The following is a 22511-nucleotide window of genomic DNA, read 5'->3' as shown; positions in this document are numbered from 1 at the left end:
AACCAACAACAAATGAAACTCACAAAAAGCTGAGCAGCCAGAGGCAAAAACATTTGAACTTTTATTCCATTTCCTTTACAAAGAATGCAAAGATACAAAGACAGAGAAGCCTTCACACAAAAAAAATCAAGGTGGGAGAGGATGTACACGGAGCTGAGCTGCGTTTTCACATCGGGTCTGGTTGCAAACACTTAAAGCCAACATCAGTTTTCCACTTTTTTTTTTTTTTTTTTGTTTGTTTTATCAGGGTTTTTCAGGTGCCCAGGGCTGGGAATGTCCAGGGGATGCTGCCCCACCCTGGCCCCTCCTGCCAGGAATATTCAGGATCCAGCAAGGTTTGGTTTAATGAGCCTCAAACCCCCCAAAATTCACCCCACAAATATCACAGAACTTCAATATTCCTGCAAGGATGGAAACATCACTTCTATCTCCTCATTTAATACCTTAAAAATCCCCAATGTGAGCCAAACTGAACCTTTTCCTTTCAAAGGTGGCATCAGCCAGAAGGCAGGATATTTGGGAAGGGCTTTTCCTGCCGGCTGAATTCCAAAAATTCCCTTTTTATGTCATAATTGAACTCAATTTCTACAAGCAAGTTCAAGCCTGTTGGTTTTTCCTTCAGGAATTTTACAACTCCCCTAACTCCAGTGACAGAAACCATTTTTAGGTTTAGAATGGAGACTTCTCATCCCTTTTTTCCTCCTAATCCACAGTGGAGAAAAGCAGGATTGAGGAATCCCTGGGGATGGTCGAGCACTGAGCAATCCCAGCTCTGTCTGGGATTAGGGACTGGAGGATTCTCCAGTGGCTCACGTGGACCAGGAGGTGACACCAGCGTGGACTGGCCTGGGTGTGTCCCTTGTCCCCTCAGGGGTTGGGACACTGGGTGGGAAAATCAAGGACCCCAAGACAGAACCATCCCGTGGCCAACCCCAGCTCCAAGGTCAGCTCCATCCCAACTCACCAGCACAGGAAATGATGGAAAACACCAGAAACTTGACCCAAAGGACATCAAAACCCAACAGTTTTAGGTCTGACCCAAAGCCACCAGCACAGCCGGGCCCTCAGAGCTGCCTGGCCCTGCCCTGTCCCTGTTCCTGTCCCTGTCCCCGCCCTGTCCCTGTCCCTGTTCCTGCCCTGTCCCTGTCCCTGTCCCCAAGGCCACCACGGCTCCGGAGTGTCCCGACAACGCTCCCAGTTCCACCTCCACAGGGGGAGAACTTCCCATGGAGGCGGCAAAGCCTGGAACAGCTCCAGGCCGGGTCTGGGGACATCCCAAACCCACCTGGGGACATCCCAAACCCACCTGGACACGCTCCTGTGTCCCTGCTCTGGGTCTCCAGAGGGCCCTTCCAACCCCAACTGTTCCGGGATCATGGGATCCCTGTGGGTCCCTTCCAACTGGGGATAGTCCAGGATTCCAGGGCTGGAATTCTACAATTCAAACTCAACCCCCTGCTCTTCACTCCCAGGAGCAATTCCCACATGGCCCAGCTGCCTTTGGGATTCTCCCCCTTTTTTTCCATGGGATTCTCTCCCTTTTTTCCATGGGATTCTCTCCTTTCTACGGAATTCTCTCCCTTTTTTCCACAGAATTCTCTCCATTTTTTCCACGGGATTCTCTCCCTTCTTTGCATGGAATTCTCTCCCTTTTTTTCCATGGGATTCTCCCCTTTTTTCCATGGGATTCTCTCCTTTCTACGGAATTCTCTCCCTTTTTTTCCAGGGGAGTCTCTCCCTTTTTTCTATGGAATTCTCTCCCTTTTTCGCATGGAATTCTCTTTTTTTCCCATGGGATTCTCTCCCTTTTTTGCACAGAATTCTCTCCCTTTTGTGCATGGGATTCTCTCCTTTTTTTTTCCATGGGATTCTCTCTTTCTATGGAATTCTCTCCCTTTTTTTCCAGGGGAGTCTCTCCCTTTTTTGCACAGAATTCTCTCCCTTTTTTCTACGGAATTCTCTCCCTTTTTTCCACGGGATTCTCTCCCTTTTTTCCACGCTTTTCCCATCCCACCCCTCCACCCCCTGAAGACAAGAGCCAGCGGATTTTACCCCTTCAGGCCTTTATTTTGATAAAATTGGTCAAGCCCACATAAGGCAACGCACACACGGCTCCGCCCGCCCCCCGCCCGCCCCAACCGCCTCGGAAAATAAATAACACAAACCAAGAGAGGACTCCATGTAGTGTTTGGCTTTGCAGTATAGAAATTCCACACAATGATTCTGTTGTGTTGTTGTTGTTGGTGGTTTTTTTTTTTTTTTGTTTGTTTTGTTGTTGTTTTTTTTTTTCCCTGTTTAAAAAGGTAAAAATGATTTATAATACACAGTCAGAATGTCGTGGTGCCCGCATAGAAAACCGACATGCAATCCATGCCTACACTGCGCCGTATAAATAAGATGCAACTCAAAATACAAAGAACAGGAACACTACAAAGTTTAATTCTAAGAGGGGAGGGAGGTTTTTTTTTTTTTTGGGGGTTTTTTTTCTTTTTCCTGGTTGTTTTTTAAAAAGGACAGACACACGTAACAAAGGCTACCTGCGCTTTCACATTGCCATCACAGTGACGGGGGGGCCGTTGCTCCGAGGAATAAACGCGCTGGTTTTGGGGTTTCTCCCGAAAAAAAACAGCCAAGGTCGGGGTCTGCAGGGGGAGGAGGGGCCTTCCTGCTTCCTTCCTGTCCAGAGGGGGTTTCCAGGGTCTTTCCTTAAGGGCTCAGCTCAAGCCTTAACTGTTGTTTTGGCAGAAATTCAAGGTTTTAGGTCCAAGGGCTCATTTTTGAGGGAAATTTAGGTAAACTGCTTTTAGATAAACTCAGGGCAGCTTTTGCTCTTGGAATCATGGAATTGAGGTTGGGAAAGAGCCACTGAATCAGGGTTGGAAAAGAATCACTGAATTGAGGCTGGAAAAGAACCTGAATCAAGTTTGGAAAAGAACCTGAATCAAGTTTGGAAAAGAACCTGAATCAAGTTTGGAAAAGAACCTGAATCAAGTTTGGAAAAGAACCTGAATCAAGTTTGGAAAAGAACCTGAATCAAGTTTGGAAAAGAATCACCGAATTAGGGTTGGAAAAGAACGACCGAATCAAGGTGGGAGAAGAAAAACCAAATTAAGGTTGGAGAAGAATCCTGGAATCAAGGTTGGGAAAGACCTCCAGGACCATCAAACCCAACCTCCCTCTGAGCTGAAGGTTCACCCACGAGCGCTCCTAAAAACGAATTCACCAAATAATCCACGAAACCTCCACGGAGGCCGCGAGGCTCCCGAGGCCCCCGAGGCCCGTTCTGGAAAGGTTTTCCCCTCTGGAAAATGGAAAACCAGCCCGGGGTGGGGCAGAGCCCAGCCCGGGCTGTGTGTGGGGGCACAGGGGGGGCTGGCAAGCGCTCCCTGCCATGCAGAAGCCGTGGGAGCCGGGCCGGTCACGCATGCCCAGAGGGGGAATCTATGTACAGGGAAAGGAGCCTCCCCCAGCCCCCACAGCGCCAGGGCTGGGCTGGCTGCTGGAAAAAAGTCACAGTTTTGGGTGCACCGAGGGTTTATTCCTGTTCTTCCCCATTGTATTGGCAAATGCAACAGTCTAGCTCGGGAATTCGGGGTTAATTCCTTGTGGAGATAGAAAAACACGGAGGGAGGGTGGGACGGTCACCCCTGGAGACACCAGACAGCTTCACCACCACTGAACTCAAACTTCTCAAAATAGCAATTCACACCATTTTCTCCTTGCTTTGTTGTTTTTTTTTTTCTTTGCTAAGTGATGGTTTTCCCTTTCTGCTCCCACCCCTGGGGAGGGAGCCCCACACACCGGAATGAGCAGGGGGTTGTTACATTTGAAATAAAAGCAGATTATTTGTTCTGGGAACGTTTGGGATCCGCTCCACGCTTTTCTCTGGGTTTGCTTCCAGATCAGCCTGACGCCACAAAAACTGGAATTTGAAGGAGTGAGGACGGGGGAATCCTCTGGGGCAGCTCCCACATGAAAGGTTCCCCTGGGGGAAGGGAAAGGCAGGAGCTGCTGGAATCCCTGGATCTCACAGGGCCGGGATGAGAAGCAGCTTCTCCCCGGCCACAGCTGGAGCCCATCCTGTCACACATCCCAGCTCCTTCCCTCTCCCGAGGGATCACACCCGGATTTCTCCCAGCTGGAGGGTCCCTAACTGTGACAGTTGCATCCAAGGTGTGTCAGTTTGAAATTAAGGCGATTTTCAAGGTCTACTTACAAGTCTTAAGAAACAAAGAGCTCTTATTTACACAGGGAGTTAAAAATCCGGGAAGGAGCCGCAGCTCCCTGCCCGAGGCTCCCGTGAGGAAGCTCCTGCTGGCTGCTCCCTCTGGAGTGGAAAACACAGCACAGACAAGGACTGCACAGGCACGGGAGCCATTCCAGCAGGAATTCCCACACGGAGCGGCGGGAGCTGCACAAAGCTCTCACTGCACCTTCAGCCAAGGGCTCCGAGGCAGCTGGGCCCAAATCCCTCCTGTTTTTTTTCCAGGTTTCCTCCTCTTTGAGCTGCCTTTTATCTCCTCCCTTCACTGAAAAAGCACGAGGGGTCTGAAACAAGCAGGCACCAGGAGTGATCCTGTCCTACCGAGCTCAAACCCTGCCAAAAAAATCCCAAAACGTTCCCAAGAGATGTGGGGAAACCTCGGGAGGGCACGGAAGAGGATAAAATTAAAACAAACAAAAAAAAAAAAGAAAGAAAGAACAAAGAAAACCAAAAGACACAGGGAAGCCAAGAAAAAATTCCTCTTTTTTAGTGCAAATGGTCAACAAATGGCACAGGAGGTGAGGGGATGCCCTGGGGCTGGGGAGATCCCGACGCTGCTCCTGCTCAGCAGAGCAGGCAGGAATCCCAGCCCAGGGATTTCTGGAAGCACACAGAAACTTGGTATAACTCATTAGGAGAACTCAGGAGAGCCGTGAGAAGTCGTTAATTGCAGGGGGGACTCTCATTAATTGCGGGGGAACTCATTAAGAGCAGCCCAGGGTTGTTCCCAAAGAGGAGAAGCTTTGGGATTGGGAGTGCCAGGATTGGGATTTCCTTGGGCTGGAGGCAGAAGGAAAATCCAGGTGGGGCAGGAGGGGTGGGAAGGGCTGAACAAACCCCAGCTGGTGGGAACTGGGATGGGATTTTAGGGAATGGAATCCCTAAAATCCTGCTCCCAGCCCAGGCTGGAGGCGCCTCCCTCTCCAGGAGCAGCTCGCCCTCGGGGTGAGTTAATTAGTTAATTAGTTAATGACTCCAAATCCTGTTCATTCCTGATGAATTCCTGCCTTTCCCCATGCAGATCCCAGTGGAATGAGGATGTTCCAGCAGTGCCCTTTAAATTCATTCATCCCACAAATGTGGGAATCACCTTCCAGCCAGCCAGAGCGAAGCCCCCAATTCCCAGTCTGAGGAATCTGGATGGAATTTTTTTTTTTTTTTTTTTTTTTTTTTTTTTTTTTTTTTTTTGTTACATTTTCAGCACAAAATATTCACAAGGACCATCGGAAATAATCAATTTTCCATTTAATGAAATAGAATTTTGGAGGATTCAATCCTGGTCATTGTGGAGCAAGAGATTTTTTTTCCCTCGGGTGAATGAAGGAATTTTTAAGTTCCAACCACCCTATTTTGCCTATTCCAAAGGAAAATATCTAAACTTGCCTTAGGCTTCCTTTTTCCTGCTTATTCCATCTGTTTAAAATTCCAGTTAGTTTAAAAATACCTACATATATAATATATATAATATATTTCTGGAATAAAACCACAAAAAAAAAAAAAAAGTACTGTACAAATATTATGTAGAGTGCTTCCATTGGCTGTATGTAGTTGAGCTACTTTCCTAATATCCAAATATTTAAATAAAAAAAAAAAAAAAAGAACTTACAACAACAACGACTGAAAAAAAAAATCATAAATAAGTAACAGAATAAGTAATGAATAAGAATAAAAAATTAAAAAATCATGATGCTACGAGCCTGGCATTGCTATGGAAATGCCCTTCCTGTTGCCCAGGAATCTCTCACAAAGTAAAAATTAGGATTATGCAGGTTAGTCTCTATTTCTTTTTAGCTGCTTTAAGATGTTCTGATCCTCTGTCTAATCAAGTAATGAATTATAGAACTTTCATGTGTGCTCAGAAATGCTCTCTATATATGTAGCCATATATAGAAATAGATATATATTACATATATATTTAAAAAAACGGAACAAAACAAAAACCATAAAAAGCTCGGGGGGAAAACAAAAAAAAAAAAAAAAAATAGTGTTAGAAGTGGATTTTTGGGACTGGCGGCTCCGCTTTGCCGGGATGGCCGGGACGAGAGGGTGGGGACACACCTGGGGACGAGCAGGGCACTGGAGGGGTGGCAGTGCCACAGAGCAGAGTGGCAGTGCCACAGAGCAGGGTGGCAGTGCCACAGAGCAGAGTGGCAGTGCCACAGAGCGGGGTGGCAGTGCCACAGAGCAGAGTGGCAGTGCCACAGAGCGGGGTGGCAGTGCCACAGAGCGGAGTGGCAGTGCCACAGAGCGGGGTGGCAGTGCCACAGAGCAGAGTGGCAGTGCCACAGAGCGGGGTGGCAGTGCCACAGAGCAGAGTGGCAGTGCCACAGAGCGGGGTGGCAGTGCCACAGAGCGGGGTGGCAGTGCCACAGAGCAGAGTGGCAGTGCCACAGAGCGGGGTGGCAGTGCCACAGAGCGGAGTGGCAGTGCCACAGAGCAGGGTGGCAGTGCCACAGAGCAGAGTGGCAGTGCCACAGAGCAGGGTGGCAGTGCCACAGAGCGGGGTGGCAGTGCCACAGAGCAGAGTGGCAGTGCCACAGAGCAGAGTGGCAGCCGCGGGGAAGGCGGCGATGCTGGGATTTGCTTCCCAAGGAAGGGGAGCAGGGGGCACGGCCCCCCCCAGCCCCGCACCCCGGGGCTCTGCCAGCCCCTCCTGGCCCTGCCCGGCTGCCCCGAGCCCCTCTCTGGTGCCGGGGGGCCCCGCCGGAGCTCTGCTGGGGGAAAGGGGGGGGCTCTGGGGAGGAAAAGGCCGATGGAAAACCGGGGAAAACCGGACGACTCCTCACTGCTGGACGGCAACAGCGGCTCGGGGGCGGCGTGGCTGGGCGCCACGGGGACGGGGGCTCGGCAGCGCGGCAAGCTCAGAACAACAAGCTGTGGTTACTCATTGTACAGGGGACACGGAGCAGCTGCTCCCTCCGGGACGGGACGGACCCTCCGGGACGGGATGGACCCTCTGGGATGGACGGGATGGAGCCCCCGGGCCGGATCCTGCGGGAGGTGCCGGCGGCTCACAGCCGGTCCATGCGGAACGTGTCCTCTGTGGCGGGGTCGGTGAGGACCATGTCGGGGTCGTTGAGCATGTGCAGTCCATCCAGGGTCAAAGGGTCAATTTTGAGTTCATCCAGGGGGAACTGGGAATCCGTGTCGAAGCTGACGTCCCCCACTCCTGCCAAGGAGCTGGTCAGTTCTTTTGATAAGCTGGGGGGGATTCTCCTGTCACTGCAGGGGACAGAACACACAGGGGGGTCAGACACCAGTGGGGAGGTCAGAAAACAGCTCCCAAAAACCCTGGAAATGCTTATGGAGCTCTCAGGTGAGGAACATCCACCCTCCTTCACGTTTCCGACCCCTCACGGCATCTCCAAGCCACCAAACACAACCCGAAATTCGTGTTTGGTGTAACTGGAGCCTTTTCTCTCTCTCAGCTTGAGGAGGAATAACCTCAATTTCCACCACTGCCATCAGCAATCCCTGGCTGCAGCCACGGTATCCCTGGGCAGGGATTGTTTCCAAAATCCCACTGCGACCAGACTGGCCACCATATGTGACACTCCAAGCCTTTGCTGGCCAGCTTGGCCTGAGCAGGGGAAGCAGTTTGGCTCCCCCAGCTTTTCCTCACTGCAGCAGAGGATCCAGGGAATTCAGAGGGAGGATAAATCCACAGGAAATCTGCTGCTCTGCCTGTGTGCAGGTGAGCACTGGGACACACCTGGACCAGCGTTAGGAACGGCTGAAGGAAGGCGACACCGACTCCAGTGCTCAGAAAACATGAAGTGGGATTTTTTAGGAACTCTGCATATTTATAGACAGGATTGTTCACTCAGAACCTGACTGGGCCTTAAACACCACCCCTCACGCCACTGGTAAATAGGAACAACACCTTTTTGTAAATATCTTTCCTTAAACATCACGTGCAAACATTCCACGTGTTCACAAACACCAGGTGCAGAGATCAAGGTAAGAATTGTTTTAATTCCTTCTCTGAGCAATCTCACAACTTCCCTGGGAAAGGTATCAGTTTCCCTCTCTGTCAGCATCCACACTGGACTGGCACCACAGCCCAGGTGAAACAAACCCCTCAAGAGCAACAACCCCCAGGAGAAACCCCCAGGCTGGGACCTGAAATACCCTGAGCTGGGAGGGACTCCCAGGGATCAGGGATCCAGCTCCTGGCCCTGCACAGACACCCCAAAATCCCAGCCTGTCCCTGAGTGCTGTCCAAACGCTCCTGGAGCTCTGGCAGGGCTGGGGCTGCTCCCTGAGTAGCTGGGCAGGGCTCTCTGAGGGCAGAACTGTGGATGTGACAGCCTGGTCAGAGAGCTGGAAACCAGATCAGTTTTCTCCTGGTGGACTTGTGAGACTTTTAGGGAGTTGTTATTGTAAACAACCTGCAGCTGGTGTTTTTCTACTCCTTGTTCTTCTGCTCTTCTCAAGGATTTTGTGTGAGAAAAGTGGTTTTGTTAATTAGCCAATCAGGCAGAATGTGTCGGAACAGTCTATAAAGAGAAGTGTGGCATTCACATCCTCTCCCTCTCAGGATTTCCGTTGGAGAAGCACGGAGAGAAGAAGAGAAAACAATTCTTATCTGCTCCTGTGTTTGTCCCACACAGAATGTGGTATGGAGATGGTTTACCCAATTGATTGCTTGGTTAGATTCCAGTGAAGGTTGTTTGGATTCATGGACCAGCTGAATCCAGCTGTGTCGGACTCGCGAGCAGAGAGAGTCGGGAATTTTGTTAGTAGTAAATAAGTAAGTATATAGTAAGCATCCCTTTAAAATAGTCTAGTATGGTTTTAACAAAGCAATCCTTCTAACCTAAAGCCAAAAATCACCATTTCCCTGAGTTGGGTTTGTCCTTGTTCTGACAGAGAAGAGTTTTGTGCAAAGCAGCCTCAGAGTCTGTGCTGCCTCCTTACTCAATGTGGGAGCCCAGCACACCCCCCTGGCTGCCCTGGCTGGCTGAGACCCTGGCAGGGGGCTCAGACCCTGGCACAAAGTCAAAACCACCTGTGGCTTCCATTTTAGCCTGTGGGAAAAACTGTCAACTCTGTGTGAGGAATTACAAGCCACAAGGGTTTGAGCAGTGTGGTGGTTGAGTTAACACAGGGTGAAAAAGTAGAATTTTGGGGTTTTTAGAATGGGGTTCAAGGGGACAAGATGGAGGGATTTGGGTGTGTCCTGACCTTCTCCTTCTCCTTGCCCTCCATGTCCTGCTGTGCTGGTGACACTTTTCTGTTGGTTTAAGGTAGAGATTCACTGTCTAACATAGGTGATAGTTATTGGCACGTTATTGTAAATATTCTACACGTATTTTTCAGTGCCCCAGGTGGGACAGTCAATGCCACGGCCAACAGAGCTCAGCAGGGCAGAGAGAGAATGTTCTAGAGAAGGGAAAACAAACACCCTTGAGAAGCTGATCCTGTGCATTCAGACTCCTTTGGCTGCTCGGGCTGGGAGAAGAAGGACTTGTACACTCTCGGGGTCACCCCGACACCACAGAGACAGACCCCGAGAGCTGAGCAGCAGCCCCGGGGCCGGGGCGGGGCCGCTCCCAGGTGGGTTTACCTGTCAGGATGATGTTGGGGATGTTGCTGTGGCTGGAGTAGTTGAGCTGCTGCGAGTCCTGCAGGCTGCCGTGGCTGCCCGTCAGTCCCATCATGGCAGCCTGCGAGTAGTTGAGGGTGGAGCAGGGGCTGTAGAGGCTGTTGGAGCTGATGGCGTTCTCGATCATGTTGAACTGCTCCAGCTGCAGGGCGACACCACAAAGGGTTAACGGCGGGGAGGGGACAGGGGGGGACAAGGACACGCTCCAGGACAGGACACAGACAGGCAAACAAATTCATCTTTCCTTGCTCCAAAAGGGGCGCTGGGCCCTGGGCTGCACGCGACGTCCCCGGCCCCGCTCGGGAGAGGGAGGCACAAAGCAAAGTGGGCACGGGTGGGGGGACAGGAGGAAAGGGAGGCTCCAAAGGGAAATCCAGAATTAAATCCAATCACTGAACCTAGCCATGCTCTGAAAGGGAATTCAGGCTCAGCCCGAGGTCTCTGCCCAGCAGAATTCCCTCCAGGACACATCCCAGTTCAAGTATTTAATAATTTAATGGATTTAATTCCAGAATTAAATTCAATAATTTAACTAATCCATGCTCTGAAAGGGAATTCAGGCTCAGCCCAAGGTCTCTGCCCAGCAGAATTCCCTCCAGGACACATCCCAGTTTAAGTATTTCATAACTTAATGGATTTAATTCCAGAATTAAATTCGATAATTTAACTAATCCATGCTCTGAAAGGGAATTCAGCCTGGCCCTGAGGTCTCTGCCCAGCAGAATTCCCTGCAGAACACATCCCAGTTTAAGTTTTTCATAATTTAATGGATTTAATTCCAGAATTAAACTCGATAATTTAACTAATCCATGCTCTGAAAGGGAATTCAGGCTCAGCCCAAGGTCTCTGCCCAGCAGAATTCCCTCCAGGACACATCCCAGTTCAAGTATTTCATAATTTAATGGATTTAATTCCAGAATTAAATTCTATAATTTTATAAATCCATGCTCTGAGGCTGGCCCCGAGGTCTCTGCCCAGCAGAATTCCCTCCAGGACACATCCCAGTTTAAGTATTTCATAATTTAATGGATTTAATTCCAGAATTAAATTCAATAATTTAATTAATCCATGCTCTGGTTGACCAAACCAAGGGAGGGTCTGATTATTCCCAAATCAAACCAGCCATGGATTATTCCCAAATTCCTGAGTCAATCTTGACATGGGAATCCTTCCCAACTGCAGCTCCAGCCAGAAATATTTAATTATTTTTACTCTTCAATGTATTCCCATGATGTTTTATTTAAAAAAAAATTCAGTATCTTAAATTTTGTCAGAATTGTTTTCATTATTTTAGAATTTTTGGTTTGTCGTTTTAAAATTTAATTTCATCATTTTCCTTCATACAATTTTCATTTAAAGAATCATTATTTTTAAAATTTCTTTTTTTTTTTTCATTTTTGTTGTTTTAAAATTGATTCTCATTATTTTAAAATACATTTTCATTACTTTTCATTATAAAAACGAATTTTCATTACTTAAAGATATTCAGTATTTTTCCTCTTTCAAATGTCACTATTTTTCATTACTTTAAATTTCTTCTCCTTATTTTTCCTTCTTAAAATGAACTTTCACTATTTAAAAATCTCAGTATTTTTCTTCTTTCAAATTTCATTATTTTTCCTTTTTAAAGTCTTCCATTATTTAAAAAAAATTCATACCCTTGTTTTTCCTTTTCAAAATGGATTTCCACACAAAAATGTTCATTCTTTTTCCTCTTTCATATTTCATTCTTTTTCCTTTTTCTGGTTTTCCATTATTTTAAAAACTTCTCATTCTTTTCCCTTTGAAATCTGATTTCCATTTGAAAATTCTCACTATTTTTCCTCTCCAAAACTTCCTTACTTTTCCTTTTTCCAAGCTGATTTTCACTGCTTTAACATTTTCTTTTCACTGTTTTCCCTTTTCAGAGCTGCCTGGCATTATTTGAATCTTTAAAAGATTCATTATTATACATTTTTAGAATTGATCTCCCATTTCAAAAGCTTGATTATTAAATATTTTTAATTGATTTCCCATTTTAAATGCTTATTATATATTTTTAATTGATCTCCCATTTTAAAACCTTCATTATTATACATTTAAAAAATTGATCTCGGATTTAAAAACCTTCATTATTATACATTTTTAAAAAATTGATCTCCCATTTTAAAAGCTTATTATATGTTTTTTAATTGATCTCCCATATGAAAACTTCATTATTGTATTTTTAAATTAATCTCCCATTTTAAAAGCTTCATTATTATTTATTTTTTAATTAATCTCCCATTTTAAAAGCTCAGTTATTCAATATTTTTAAATTGCTCTCCCATTTTAAAAGCTTGATTATTAAATATTTTTTAATTGATCTCCCATTTTAAAACCTCAATCATTATCAATTTTTTAATTGATCTCCCATTTTAAAACCTTCATAATTACCAATTTTTAAAATTAATCTCCCATTTTAAAACCTTCATAATTATCCAATTTGTAATTGATCTCCCATTTTAAAACCTCCATATTTATCAATTTTTAAATTAATCTCCCATTTTAAAACCTCCATCATTATCAAATTTTTCAATTAATCTCCCATTTTAAAACCTTCATAATTAGCAATTTTTTTAATTGATCTCCCATTTTAAAACCTTCATAATTACCAATTTTTAAATTAATCTCCCATTTTAAAACCTTCATAATTATCCAATTTGTAATTGATCTCCCATTTTAAAACCTCCATATTTATCAATTTTTAAATTAATCTCCCATTTTAAAACCTCCATCATTATCAAATTTTTCAATTAATCTCCCATTTTAAAACCTTCATAATTAGCAATTTTTTAAATTGATCTCCCATTTTTTTTTGGCAGAACACAGGGGGGGGGGGGGACAAAGAGCGAGAGGGGAGGGGGAGAGAAACCAAACAAAACAAGAAACGAACAAAACAAAACCAAAACCAAAAAAAAAAAAAAAAAATCAGGAGAACTCTGCGGACAGGACGGGGACGTGACGTAAACGAAGCGGGAATTAATTGGGGTTAATTGGAGCGGGATTAATTTGGGGCGGCCCGGGATGAATTTGCTCACCTGGTGGGAGAGGGCATTAGCCTGCCTAGCTGTCATCTGCTGCTCATAATAGGAGTCCCCAAAACCACTGCCCAGCATGGAAGAATGCTGAAAACGAGAGAGACGCGCATGGTGCGAACACCCCGGCTGGCCCCGGGAACACCGGGAACACCGGGAATGCCAGGAACAACCGGGAACAACGGGAACAACGGGAACAACCGGGAACAACCGGGGAACACCGGGAATGCCAGGAACAACCGGGAGTGCCGGGGGACAACCGGGAACAACGGGAACAACCGGGAACAACCGGGAACAACCGGGGAACAACGGGAACACCGGGAATGCCAGGAACAACCGGGAGTGCCGGGGGACAACCGGGAACAACGGGAACAACCGGGAACAACCGGGAACAACCGGGGAACAACGGGAACACCGGGAATGCCAGGAACAACCGGGAGTGCCGGGGGACAACGGGAACAACCGGGAACAACCGGGGAACAATGGGAACAACCGGGAACAACAGGAATGCCAGGGAACAACCGGGGAACAACGGGAACGACGGGAACAACCGGGAGTGCCGGGGACAATGGGAACAACCGGGAACAACGGGAACAACCGGGAGTGCCGGGAACACCGGGAACAACGGGAACAACCGGGAACAACCGGGAACAACCGGGAACAACCGGGAGTGCCGGGGGACAACGGGAACAACCGGGAACAACCGGGAACAACGGGAACAACGGGAACAACCGGGAACAACCGGGGAACAACGGGAGCAACGGGAGTGCCGGGGAACACCGGGAACAACGGGAGTGCCGGGGGAACAACGGGAACAACCAGGAGTGCCGGGAACACCGGGAACAACGGGAACAACCGGGGGACAACCGGGAACAACCGGGAACAACCGGGAGTGCCGGGGGACAACGGGAACAACCGGGAGTGCCGGGAACACCGGGAACAACGGGAACAACCGGGGGACAGCCGGGAACAACCGGGAACAACCGGGAACAACCGGGGGACAACGGGAACAACCGGGAACAACCGGGAACAACCGGGGGACAACGGGAGCAACAGGAGCAACGGGAGTGCCGGGGGACAACGGGAACAACGGGAACAACCGGGGAACAACGGGAATGCCAGGAACAACCGGGAACAACGGGAACGACGGGAACAACCGGGAACAACCGGGGAACAACGGGAGTGCCGGGGAACACCGGGAACAACGGGAACGGCAGAGAAAACTGGGAATGCCAGGGAACAACAGGAATGCCAGGAACAACCGGGGAACAACGGGAACAACCGGGGGACAACGGGAATGCCGGGGAACAACGGGAACAACCGGGAGTGCCGGGAACAACGGGAACAACCGGGGGGCAACGGGATCAACTGGGGGACAACGGGAATGCCAGGGAACAACGGGAACAACCGGGAGTGCCAGGGGAACAACGGGAACAACGGGAACAACCGGGAGTGCCGGGAACAACGGGAACAACCGGGAACAACCGGGAACAACCGGGGAACAACGGGAGCAACGGGAGTGCCGGGGAACACCGGGAACAACCAGGAGTGCCGGGGGACAACGGGAACAACGGGAACAACCGAGAGTGCCGGGGGACAACGGGAATGCCAGGGAACAACGGGAATGCCAGGGAACAACGGGAATGCCGGGGAACAACGGGAATGCCGGGAACAACGGGAATGCCAGGGAACAATGGGAATGCCGGGAACAACCGGGGAACAACGGGAACGGCAGAGAAAACTGGGAATGCCAGGGAACAATGGGAATGCCAGGAACAACCGGGGGACAACGGGAACAACCAGGAGTGCCAGGAACAACGGGAACACCGGGAACAACGGGAACAACCGGGAGTGCGAGGGGACAACAGGAACAACCAGGAGTGCCAGGAATGGCAGAGAAAACCGGGAGTGCCAGGGAACAACAGGAATGCCAGGGAACAACGGGAACAACGGGAACAACGGGAACAACCGGGAGTGCCGGGGGACAACGGGAACGGCAGAGAAAACTGGGAATGCCAGGGAACAACGGGAGTGCCGGGGGACACCGGGAGTAACTGGGAGTGCCGGGGAACACCGGGAACGGCAAAGAAAACCGTGAGTGCCGGGGAACACCGGGAACAACCAGGGAACACCGGGAACGGCAGAGAAAACCGGGAATGGCAGAGAAAACTGGGAGTGCCGGGGAACACCAGGAACAACGGGAGGGCCGGGGAACACCGGGAATGGCAGAGAAAACTGGGAATGGCAGAGAAAACCGGGAGTGCCGGGGAACACCGGGAATGCCAGGGAAAAACTGGGAATGGCAGAGAAAACCGGGAATGGCAGAGAAAACTGGGAACGGCAGAGAAAACCAGGAATGCCGGGGAACAACGGGAACAACCAGGGAACACCGGGAACGGCAGAGAAAACTGGGAACACCGGGGAACAATGGGAGTGCCGGGGAACACCGGGAACGGTAGAGAAAACCGGGAATGCCGGGGAACAACGGGAGTGCCAGGGAACACCGGGAACGGTAGAGAAAACCGGGAATGCCAGGGAAAAACGGGAATGGCAGAGAAAACCAGGAGTGCCAGGGAACACCGGGAACAACCGGGGAACACCGGGAATGGCAGAGAAAACTGGGAGTGCCAGGGAATACCAGGAACAACCAGGGAAACTGGGAATGGCAGAGAAAAGTGGGATTTCAGAGAAAACCGGGAGTGCTGGGGAAAACCGGGAAAAACTGGGAATGCTGGGGAACACCGGGAATGCCGGGGAAACCGGGAGTGCCAGGGAAACTGGGAAAGGCGGAGAAAACTGGGAGTTCAGAGAAAACCGGGGATGGCGGAGAAATCTGGGAATTCCGGAGAAAACCAGGAATGCCAGAGAAATCTGGGAATGCCAGAGAAATCTGGGAATTCAGAGAAACCTGAGAATTCCAGAGAAATCTGGGAATTCCAGAGAAATCAGCATGGAGCGGGCGGGAATCGCCCAGGGCCCTCACGGGGGCCCAGGGGATCCAAACGGGGCAGGCGGGAATCCCACGGGACCCAGGGGATCCCAGAGGATCCACAGGGAACAGGAGGGAATCCCACAGGGCCCAGAGGATCCTCACGGAGAACAAGGGAATCCCTCAGGATCCACAGGGAGCAGGAGGGAATCCCCCAGGGCCATGAAGATCCCACAGGATCCTCATGGAGCAGGAAGGAATCCCACAGGACCATGAAGATCCCAGAGGATCCTCATGGAGCACAAGGGAATCCCTCAGGATCCACAATGACCTGGAGGGAATCCCCCAGGGCCATGAAGATCCCAGAGGATCCCCAAGGACCTGGAGGGAAGCCCTCAGGACCACAAAGATCCCACAGATCCACAGGGAGCAGGAAGGAATCCCCCAGGACCATGAAGATCCCACAGGATCTCCAAAAAATCCCACAGGATCTTCACAGAGCAGGAGGGAATCCCCCAGGACCATGAAGATCCCAGAGGATCCACAAGGACCTGGAGGGAATCCCCCAGGACCACGAAGATCCCACAGGATCCTCATGGAGCAGGAAGGAATCCCACAGGGCCCAGAGGATCCTCACAGCGCAGGAGGGAATCCCTCAGGACCATGAAGATCCCACAGATCCACAGGGAGCAGGAAGGAATCCCCCAGGACCACGAAGATCCCACAGGATCTCCAAAAGATCCCACAGGATCCTCACAGAGCAGGAAGGAATCCCCCAGGACCATGAAGATCCCAGAGGATCTCCAAAAAATCCCACAAGATCCTCACAGAGCAGGAGGGAATCCCCCAGGACCCCGCGCCTGCCACGGGGACACCACAGAAGCCCAGAGGCCTCTCCCAGAGCAGGGACCAGATGGAAAATTGGGATTTCCAGACAGGACATTGGGCTGGGAAACGGGCAGGGACAATTGCACCGTGATTTCTGGGGGATTTTGTGGATTTCTGGGAGGTTTTGTGGATTTCTGGGGGGTTTTGTGGATTTCTGGGGGGTTTTGTGGATTTCTGGGAGGTTTTGTGGATTTCTGGGGGGTTTTGTGGATTTCTGGGAGGTTTTGTGGATTTCTGGGGGGTTTTGTGGATTTCTGGGGGATTTTTTGGATTTCTGGGATGTTTTGTGGATTTCTGGGAGGTTTTGTGGATTTCTGGGGGATTTTGTGGATTTCTGGGGGGTTTTGTGGATTTCTGGGGGATTTTGTGGATTTCTGGGGGGTTCTGTGGAATTTCCCCCCACTGAAGCAGGACGGGCTGTTCTGCCTCTGGATCTGCAGCCCCAAAGGGCAAAATTCCCGATTTAAAGTCAGGAGCTGCAGAGCAGGAAAGGCCATGGGGAAGCTCGGTGAGAATTCCAGGAGGAATTCCTCAGCCCTGTCCAGTCTCTCAAGTTATTCTCCATCATTTATGGATTATTCTAAAGGTGACCAAGAATTTGAGGTCCGTGTTTTAATCCTGATCAAAAGTGCCAGATAAAAATCAGCAGCATCACTCCTGATTTAAAATTCCCAAATTCTGATACTCCAGCTGAAAATAAAAACCATTAACTGACAAAGAGAACATCTCTAAAAGAAAATTCCCATGGAGTGGTTGTCTCAAGTCTTGGAAAACAAAATTCAGTTGCTGGTTTATCCACATGGCAAAAGCAGAAGGCCACAAATTTCCTCCTTAAAAACCTAAGCATGGGAAATTCAGGGAAAGTTTAGGGAGAATCAGAACAGGGACGGATTTCAGAGCCTCAAAAAAACCACCTTGTGTGAAAAAATAATTTAAAAAACACCTGAATTGTCCCTTCCATGAGGGGAAAGAAGCACCAAGATATTCCTTAAAAACTTCCCCAGTTCCAGCCAGAGCCCTGGGCTGTCACATCATGGATGGTTTGGGATAAATGTGGATGAAGGGAGGAATTCCCAACCCAGGAGTGTGTGGTTGGAACTCCTCCTCCAAAATCCTGGTTGCTCCCAGAGCTGCTCCGAGCTGGGATGGTTTGGATGCACTTGGAGAAGAGATTTGGGATTCCCTTTCCTGAGCATTTATGGTCTGACAGAGCCAGACCACCCAACAATCCCTGCTCCATGTGCAGCCAGAACTGGGAAAGGGCTGGAACGGGAAAATTCTCCAATTTATCACCTGGTCACCAACGCTCCAGAGGCTGCTGGATCCCAGGGAAAAGGGATCAAACACCCCTGGGAAAAAGGGATCCAACACCACAAGAGCCACTGATAAAATGCTGATAAGAGAAAAGCAAAGCACCACTTCAAGCAATTTAAAGAAAATTTGGGGTTTTTTAACCTATCTAAATCCAGTCCAACCTATGGTTTATAACCATTTCCAAGGAAAAACTGAATTTTGGGATGGCACAGACTTGACAGGAAGCAAAACCAACACTAAAATCCCATGGGTATTTGAGAGTTCCAAAGAGGATCAAGGTATTTTGTCCCTTTCACTCCTGTGGTTTCATTCCACAGAATGGGAATGAGAGGACAACTCCCAAAATGAGGACAATCCCAAAAATCTCTGTGTTTCACCAAGGACTGCTTCCATCCCAAAAAACTTTTGAAGTCATCAAGAGGAGAGCAGAACGTGCTCGTGCAAGCCCAGGTCAGAGCCTCCCACCCAGCCCCAGGCTGGGTTTGTTCCTCCTGTGAAGTGTGCTGGTTCCTACAGCTGCAAGCACGGAAATTCCCGAAAGAAACCCGAAATTCCCACTGGAAATGTCATTCCTTCAACACTTCAGAGCCTCAGAATAATTTATCAACAACTCCAGGAGCAACATTGTGCAAACACCATCTCCAGAACCACTGGAGAGTCACCAGAACATCTTCTGTGAGGAAAAACCGACCCCAAAGCACGAATCCCTGGCTGGGATGATCCATCTAGGAATACCTACCGGGTTCTCCAGGTCAGAGCCACTGGAGCAGGAATGTTTGTGTCTAACTGGAACGGGAATGAGGGTGAGAGCAGGGAAGCACAGCCCAGGCACTGGGGTGGAAGCCATGCAAACACAGAGCTGGGGGGCAGGCAGGGCTCTCCCATCCCTGTGGGGACTGGGAGCACTGGTGGGACACACACACACACACGGCTGGGAGAGCTGGGAGCATGGAGAAGAACCCGTGGTGGATGTGGGACACAAATCAAAGCCTGGGTTGGTGGTTTAGGGAATGTCCTTTGGCACTGTGGGGATGGAAAACCCCAAATCCACGGGAGGAAGAGGAGCACCTGGAGGCTCCTGCCCGGTCACTGCATCCCACTCAGCAGTGCCAGGCTCTCCACAGTGGGATATTCTGCTGTTGGAAGGGATCTGCCTTCACTCTGGGCACATCAAGGGATTCTGCTGCCTGGAGCTGCCCCATCTTCATGACCAAGCCCAATCTCCCCTCCAAACTGGTTTTTCTTCTCTCCACCTTTCATGTTTGTGACCACCACCAGCTTTTGGGGCATTCCTAGAGGCACTGACTACACCTCAGTTTTAATTTAGCAAAACTAAAGAATTCTGTGGGTATTTAAGAGGCCAAAACTACAGAGAGCAGAATTAATAAATCCTCTGCCTTCCACTCAAGAGTTGTGGTGTCCCTGTCAAACACAGCAAAACCTGAGGAAGTTTTTCCAGGATAAAACCAGCAGGAAAAATCACAGCCCAGTGTGTGCTCTGGTCCTTGGGACTGACCAGGGGGGACAAAACCAAGCCAGAGTTGTTGAGAAATCAAAGAGGGGGGGAAAAAAATCGACAGAAACCCCAAATTTGGATGTGCTGTCCGGTGAGAACTGAGAGTTTGCAGCATGCTCTGCTCTAGGGGCCAGTGCTGCTTTCTGGAGGCACACAGAGCACAGCAGGACTCACAGGAGCAGGCAGAAGAGAGAGGTTAAGAGGCAATTAAGGCAGGGTTAAGGAAATGCAGACAGCTCCTGCCACTCGGATCCAGGGCTGAGCTTACCATGACCTGGCTAATGAAGGAGACCTGGAGCCATGAAGGGGCAGCACTTATTTAGAAAGGATCCTCCTTACAGCCTTCAACGTTCAGTGATGGAACAGAAAATGGATTTTCAGACTCTTGTGATGCTCTGGAAGAATTCCCTGCACTTCTGTTCTCCAGGTGGGATTCTCCAGAGCAGCCAGCTGAGGCTCTTTCAGCAGCACCAGGCACTGAAAATGCACTTTCTTACATTGGGGCACCCTCAAATTTTGCCTGGTTTTTAATTTAATTTTAATTTCTTTGCCTGGCTTTAATTTTTTTTTGCTGGCAGGTAAAAAAAAGCCCTTCAGAGGATCACACACTCCCCCAAGTTGTGATTTCCATCCAGGACATGTGGATGTGTGAGGAGATACAGGCAGAGCAAGGAAAAGCAGCTGGCATGCAAGGGAGCGTGCTGGGAACCCATTCCCTGCCAGCCACAAGCTGCTCATTTTAAGAGCATTTTCTCCAGTGTTTTCTCTCACTGGGTGTGTTCTCACATAAAAAAGGTCCTGATCTAAATCAGTTTGGGATATTCAGTGTAAATATTTGAATATTTTGTGCCCCAGGAGTTTTCCTGCTGCAGGAGGCACTGAAATTCCCCCTTTCTTGCCCTCCCAACCTCACACCCATCAGCTCCCCTGGGATCCTGGCAATTGAAAGGATTCTACCTGGAGGTTCTGCCCCTTCAAACAAACACCACCCCAGCGTTCCACCAGCAGCCTGATGCTGTGGTTCCCTGCTCCCTAACAAGGGCAATTCAGCAGCTCCTGCAGCCCTGTGGGAGTGGGGATGGAGGGGCGGCCGAGATGGGACGTCGGTGACGCATGAGGCACACACGGAGTCACAGTGAGACAGCTGTGGGGCAGTGATGGGAGAAATCCAGCTCAAAACACACACGAGAAGCAAGGCCTGTGGAAGCACAGAGTCCCTTACTTGAGGGGAGCTGCCAGGAGAGAAGCCTTGATTGGAGACAGGAGAGGTGGGAGACTGGTTGGCTGGGGAGCCAGCATTACTGCGGTACTGCTGGAGTGAGGCCTACAGAACAACACAGAGTTAAACACCGTGCCACTGAGGGAGCCTTGCAAATACCAACAGCTGCAGCGGGAGAAAACATCCTCTTCAGAGTCTGTGTGGGAAGATAGGATTATGGGAATGAGGTGCCCAAAAAGAGGGGAGAGCTCTGGGACAGCCCCAGGGCAGGGGCAGGCACAGCTGGGAGCATTTCCTGCCTGTTCTCACTTATGCTCGGTTCAAAATGTATTTAAAAAAAAAAAAAAAAAAAAAATCAGGTCAGCCAAGGATTTAGGGCAAAGAAGTCTTGGAAGCTGGGAATAATTCAAAAAGAATGTCATTCATGCTTCAGTTCCAGTGCCAGCCCCACGTGTGTGCTCGCTGGGATGCTGCTCTGCCTCCAGCTGTGTTGTCAGCACAGTGCAGGTGAGAACACCTGAAGGACAAACCTGGGCTCCAAAGCTGTCCCCACACAGCCCCAAACTCCACTGCACCCCAGGACATGGAGCAGGCACCCTCAGGGAATGCACACTGTGCTCTGCAGGCTTGTATCTGGGATTTTTATACTCTTCTCAGGTGTCTCGAGAAGTTATTTTCAAAGATTTAGGTTTTTTTTCATATAATAAAGAACCCTGGTTTGGAACAAATTAATAATATTAATGGTATTTAAATAATGCTGCACTAATTAACATCAAGAGTAGCCCAGCTCTTTTTATTTTACTTCCATTAGAAATTAAGGGATGATTGAGGAGAACCTGCAATCCAGTGAAATTAATCAGATTTGCAGTGGGAGAACTCTGCACTGCCAATTTTTCACCCCAAATTCCCTAAATCCTGACAAAATTTCCCTTTTTGCTCTGCATTGCCACTTACAGCCTGTCAGAAGGTTGTACAAACTACAAATAAATTTCAATCCTGCTGTACAAAACCCGTGCAGAAGTTGCCAGCGAGGCTGTGACAGCTCCAAAGGCTTTTTGATAAAGTGGCTTTAAATCCGTTTATTTAGGAATTACTTGAGTTGCTTTAGAAGATAAACACAGCAGCCTAAAAGTTCAGGTCATAGAGAGGTTTAGGATGAGGAAAGCAACACAGAAAGCAGAGGATGAGATCAGAATTGTCTGTACTGGTGCTACATGAGGGTTAGAATCAAAACAGGGACACGTTTTGAGTGGGGTGGGATCCTTTCCACGGCTGGATTGTCCTTCCCTCTTCCCCTTCCCGCCCTGGGAGGGAAGCAGCTGCTCCCAAGGAGCACCAACTGTTCAAACTTTCATCCACAACCGAGTGCAGAGCAGAAGAATTGCTTTGTTCTCATTCCCAAAGCCATTCCTGTCACTGCAGCACTGCCAGGACACCACGGGTGGGACACCCAGGACCCCCCCAGGGCCAGGAGGAGCTGGGGGAGCTGGGACCTCCCTTCCTTCCTGGCCTGTGATTCCTGATTTGGGATTTTCAGCTGCTGAGACAGAACAGCTCCTAAGAGGCCACGTTAGAACAAGCAGGATCTGTCCATAAATCCTTGCTCCAATTCTTCTGAGCACTGGAGGCAGCCCCAAATCCCACTTTGGAACACAGGCTCTAAAATTCCTCGAAATAAAAGGGTTCTAAGTAGTGAAACTGCAGAGGACACCTGGTT

At 49.2% G+C, this 22511-nt stretch overlaps 1 protein-coding gene across 1 annotated transcript in view; it reads right to left on the bottom strand.

Annotated features, from left to right (window-relative positions):
- Nucleotides 1–35: 35 nt before the first annotated feature.
- CRTC1 (CREB regulated transcription coactivator 1) overlaps nucleotides 36–22511 on the bottom strand; it is a 59149-nt gene continuing 36673 nt past the window's right edge. The window contains 5 exon segments of the mRNA XM_053966183.1: nucleotides 36–7475; nucleotides 7478–7486; nucleotides 9834–10014; nucleotides 12932–13018; nucleotides 20798–20899. Of these exon segments, the coding sequence (XP_053822158.1) occupies nucleotides 7276–7475; nucleotides 7478–7486; nucleotides 9834–10014; nucleotides 12932–13018; nucleotides 20798–20899 (579 nt within the window). The 3' untranslated portion in view covers nucleotides 36–7275.

Source organism: Vidua chalybeata, chromosome 27, assembly GCF_026979565.1.
Source record: "Vidua chalybeata isolate OUT-0048 chromosome 27, bVidCha1 merged haplotype, whole genome shotgun sequence".
Taxonomy (NCBI): Eukaryota; Metazoa; Chordata; class Aves; order Passeriformes; family Viduidae; genus Vidua; species Vidua chalybeata.
This window is presented reverse-complemented; position numbering and strand designations above follow the sequence as displayed.